Source organism: Ipomoea triloba, chromosome 9 (genome assembly GCF_003576645.1).
Source record: "Ipomoea triloba cultivar NCNSP0323 chromosome 9, ASM357664v1".
NCBI lineage: Eukaryota > Viridiplantae > Streptophyta > Magnoliopsida > Solanales > Convolvulaceae > Ipomoea > Ipomoea triloba.
The window spans coordinates 7,731,079-7,736,270 of NC_044924.1; the positions used below are offsets into that span (position 1 = coordinate 7,731,079).

The following is a 5,192-nucleotide window of genomic DNA, read 5'->3' on the forward strand; positions in this document are numbered from 1 at the left end:
AAAATGGCTACCGGCGAGGAGGTTGTGGTGACAGAAGAGGTGCAAGCAAGGAGGACTGTGATTCGAAGAGCTGGAAATAATGATCACAGTCGTCGTCATTGTGATGAGCTAAGCATTCTCATCAACCAAGATCCATGCAGCAGATCCTGTCATACAAGGACAAGCAGCGACAACGATTGGCTTAGATGTTTAGAAACCGAGAAACATCATGGCTTCCCCACTGCAGGGAATCAACCCAAGATTCAGAAGGTTCCGGAACGGCGGCGCAAGATTACACAGGACAATCACAAAAGCTACTACGATCCCCTCGTGGTCTCCATTGGCCCAATCCACCACGGCAATGAGGAGCTCCGGGAAATGGAGAAATTCAAGAGACACCTCACGCGGAAATTCGCGGAAGCGTGTTATAAGGAGAAAGGAATTGATCTAGATAATGTGTACGATAAAGTAGCAGAGATAGCAGAGAGCGCCAGAAGCTGTTACGCCTATGGCCTGACAGAACAGTACGACCACACAACGTTTGCGCGCATGATGTTCGTGGACGGCTGCTTTGTTCTCCAGTACATTCACAGCACTGTCGGCGGCAACACCAGGGAAATGAAGATGAAGAGCGACGACATAGCATTCGTGCGAGGCGATCTTCTGTTGCTGGAGAATCAGCTGCCCTTCCAAGTGCTCCAGGCGCTAATAAGCTGCAGGTTCAATGATAACGAAGAAGGAATGAAAATGATAAACAAATTCATCAAACGGCTTCGCCCAGATCCGCCTCACAAGAGACAATCCGGATGGATTACGAACACCAAGAATCTGATTCGAGATTTGTGCTTTCCAAACACCGACCCAGAAGAAGGACCAGTCCACCAAGACTCCACACCTCCCGCCCATCTCCTGGAGCTTCTAAGACGCCGATTAATCAAATGCACTTCTGCAACTGGTTCAGGAGGATCTGAGCAAGCTAAAGGAGGAGATGAATGGTTCTCTTATCGCTCCGCCACGGAGCTAAAGAAAGTGGGGATCCATTTCTCCCCGGCCAAAAACCGCTGTTTCTCGGAGATTCGTCTCAACTCCTCATTTCACTACGCTAGGCTGATCCTACCCCCGGTGACAATAGACGACTCCAGCAAATCCCTGTTCTTGAACTTGGTAGCCTACGAAGCCTGCCCCGACAGCCCTGACGATTTCGGGATCTCGTCTTTCCTCAGCTTCATGGATTCGCTGATCGACGACGCGGAAGACGTGAAGGAGCTGAGGAAGAAGGGGGTGGTGTTCAACCTGCTGGGAAGTGACCACGACGTGGCGGAGCTATTCAATGAGATATCCAGGGATTTGGTGCCAAATCCGCATTACTATGCCCAAGTTAAGCGGGACATTCAGAGTCACTATAAGAACAAGGGAAGAGTTTGGATTACGGAATGGAAGCACACCTATTTCAGTAGCCCCTGGACTCTCATTGCATTCCTTGCTGCAACTTTCGTCATCGCCATGGACGTCTTCCAGACCATCCTTACTTACATCCAGACTTTTAAAAAAAAATCATCATGATCATGATCATGGCTATGTTCCTTCAGCTTATAATTTATTTTAAGCCGCTAATAAACTATAAGTTTTGTTTGGTTATATTCCCAAAATAAGCTAGTAATCAAACTTATTTTGAAAAGCTAGCTTTTCAATTCTTATAATATAATGTGTGGTATATAAATTCTATTTAGCAATGCTTTTCAGCTTTCAGCTAATTTTAAGTTAAATTTGTCATATACTCATATGCATGGCCTGACTTTTCATTTCTTTGAATTGTCTAGTCTGATCCATTTCTTGATGCTGAGGCTAAAATAATATCCATTGGCAATGAGCGTAGTACTGAATTTTCTTTAAAATGTAGTACATGCTTGACGTATTAATTAGGATTATATCAAAATAAAATTTAATAAATTCAAGACTAAATTAAATGTTGAAGGTAATAAGAAGAGTGTAAAGCTCAGAGAATGAATGATCAAACTTCATTGAGTAATATTGAGTACAACCTTTTAGTTGTTCCTTCAATTGTTTAATGTGCACGTACACGAGATGGTTTAGCATAAGTGTCAGCTAAGATTTGCTCGGCAGGCAAAGCAGTGGTGGTCCAGGCAATAATGGGTTAGGTTGTAGATCAGAGGACTTGAGCTAGCAGTATAGCGCCAACGATAAGATGAACTTGGCGAACCTATGTAGTATATGCTGGGTTTGGAGAAGAAACATTGTAAATTCATATTTGCTTATTCCATTTCGTATGGAATAAAATCATTATTCCCTTAAAATTCATTATTTGAATGAGTGTAATTTTTTTTCTTTAATAAAATATTTTCTAAGATCAATTAAAGAATTGTGGTTGTTATACGGTTAATTTATTAAAGGCCTTTAGGTATGCGATTTTTTTATGGATATAATTACTGAGTTCCAGTTTTATTAAGAAATTATTACGATGTTTTTTTAAATAACCCCTGCCGTACGTGTTTGGCATGCACCCTACGAAAATGTTAAATAAAAAAATGTGAGGGCTTGGTCCCGAAATAAAAGAAGCAATTATTTCCCCACCCACCCCTGGGTTGCGCAGAACTATTATAATATATCTTATAGAAAAAATTACACTTTTTGTCTATAAATGGTAGGATAATTGTAGAATTCGTCCGATTAGTTATACTTATTTTTAATCTCTAAATTATCATTGGTGTTGCATTGTTCGTCCTTACGTGTTCACTTTTCATCCCTAAATTATACTAAAATTGTAAATTTCATTTATAATGTTTTATTAGTAAAGAGACAAAATGTGCAACAAAAAATTAACATGACCAACATTCAGGAATGAATACTACAATTACCATAGAAAAATACAATTTTCCTTTAACTTATATTATCTAAGGGACCATTTTTATCTAATTTCGAAAAAAGAAGTGAATTGTTGTAATTAATGTCCAAGAGAAATCGTGGATGGTGTGAAAAACTAAAAATGTACTGCTTAATTAATTTATTTTTAAAATTACAAATAAAAACCCAAACCGAACGCATGGGGGTTTTCAATGAACTGTCTATCCACTTCGGACTTTCGGATCAACCAATGCCAAGAAACAAACCCTACTTATCCAGTACACAGTGATTGAACAAGTTGCCTGAGCTCCGATGGCAAATTCCGGCGGCAGCGGGTCGGAAGATTTCTCGGTGGTGGTCTTAGCTTCGGATTTAGGCGTAGACGCCCGACCCTTTCTGTCCCAAACGGAACAAGAACAGGGGGAAGAGTGCTGGCACGACTGCCCCTCCGACGTCCATGAAGACTTCTCCGACCTCGATGCTCTCCAATTCTTCCGCCTCGAGCGGGGCTCCGATGTTGCCGGCAATCGGATCTTCCGGATCGTCGGAAAATACTTTCCAGGTACTTCTCTCCAGCCTTCCTTTGTAATTCATTTAATTTAATTTTTTGTTTTGTTTGGAAATGTTTGATTATGTTGTGAGCTTGAAGTGATTGTTTTCGAAATTTAGCCGAGCTTGCTGCATCTCTAATGAAATGAATGTTTTCTATTACTCTGATGTGATCTTATCCTGTTAATTCGTTACAATCATTAATCACTGCCTGATGAAATGTTATCCAGCCTTTTTACCGTTTAGGTTGTCTTTGAAGTGAAGTGATGTTCATGTTCGTGTTTATGTGTCAAATTGTGTGCAGCTCTTGTAATCAGTGCGGAGCGGCTGAAAAAATATGTTGTCCACAAAATTCTGACAGAGATGCCAGAAGGACCTTTCTGTGTTGCGTACATGCATAGTACTGTGAAAGGGGAAGATAACAATCCCGGCATGACCATATTGAGGTGGATTTATGAAGGTCTGCCAGCTGAACATAAGGATAGGCTTCAGGTTCTGTACTTTATCCATCCTGGAATCAGGTCAAGGCTTGTTATTGCTACACTAGGCAGATTCTTCCTAAGTGGAGGGTAAGTTTTTCTTTTAGGTTCCTTTCTAAATTATGTCTGCAGATCTTTTAAGCTATTAGTAGCTATGGTTGCTTTCAATGGATATTTCTGACAAACTGAGTTTGTCTACTTAAGCAACTTAAATAATTCTGAAAACCACATGAAATTCTGAATGAACAGAACTGCATTTCACAGGTAGCTGCGTATATAAGTTAAGCCAGAGGTGTTGCTGATTTGGTGTTAGCCTCAATATGAAATTCTGAAACCTCTTGTCTCTTTTTCTTATCAATGATCTTCAATGATAGACCTTTGACTCTTGAGTGTAATGTTTGCCTAAGGGGGTAAAACTATGTAGTTAAACTAATAACCCAAACTCCCTAAGAGGGGGTAAAACTATTAACTATTTAGTTGAACTAAGCACCTAAACTCCCTAAGAGGGTGTAAAACAATGTAGTCAAACCAATCGCCCAAACTCAAGTAGCTTTTATATTTTACTGTTTGAATCATGATTGATAAACAAATTCTTTGCAGGCTTATTTGTCTTATATTTTCTGATTGACTGACAGCTAATCAGATACACAATTATACACCCATGCCTCCTTGTATATATACACATAGAGTCGGTTACAATGCTTACTTCTAGTGTATTCTTATCAAAGTTTATGGTTAATCAGACTGTTATCAAAGTTATTTGCAACTCAATTCATGTCTGTCTCTACATGTTTAATGTGCTTACTATCTCTCCTCTTGTTTTGCTGTAGCTTATATTGGAAAATTAAGTATGTTAGTCGCCTACAGTACCTTTGGGAAGATATAAAGAAAGGCGAGCTTGAAATTCCTGATTTTGTCCAAGAACATGACGATATTCTGGAGCACAGGCCATTGACAGATTATGGGATTGAACCGGATCCATTGCATCTAAATGAGATGCCTCTGACTGGCTACTCAATGGGGAGGTACCACTCCAGATGGTAATATAGAGAGGCCATGTCTTTTGTGAAAACAGCTATCTGCTCCAACAGTGGTAAGATCTTTGTATGTTAGTAGAAAAAAATGTTTCAATGCTTGAAACCATGGTGTTCTTGTAATAGATTTGTCTAGACAGACACAGCCCTAAAGGTGTTCACAATGTGTTGTTACCTTAGATTATTGTATTACTTCCTAAAACAATACCTTATGCATATTACTGGAATTGTGTAATTGTGTTTGGTTAAAGTTGGGATGTAATATTATTAAATTAACCTATTTGATTGA

General features: G+C 39.6%; 2 protein-coding genes across 2 annotated transcripts; both read left to right on the forward strand.

Moving 5' to 3' along the window:
* On the forward strand, positions 1-1,563 carry LOC116030509 (UPF0481 protein At3g47200-like). The gene has a single exon (XM_031272769.1). It carries the CDS (start codon positions 4-6, stop codon positions 1,540-1,542), a length of 1,539 nt encoding a protein of 512 aa, XP_031128629.1. The 5' UTR covers positions 1-3; the 3' UTR covers positions 1,543-1,563.
* A 1,482-nt stretch (positions 1,564-3,045) lies between these two features.
* On the forward strand, positions 3,046-5,192 carry LOC116028572 (ganglioside-induced differentiation-associated protein 2). The gene is made up of 3 exons (XM_031270321.1): positions 3,046-3,403; positions 3,695-3,959; positions 4,700-5,192. Exons 1-3 carry the CDS (start codon positions 3,154-3,156, stop codon positions 4,911-4,913), a joined length of 729 nt encoding a protein of 242 aa, XP_031126181.1. The 5' UTR covers positions 3,046-3,153; the 3' UTR covers positions 4,914-5,192.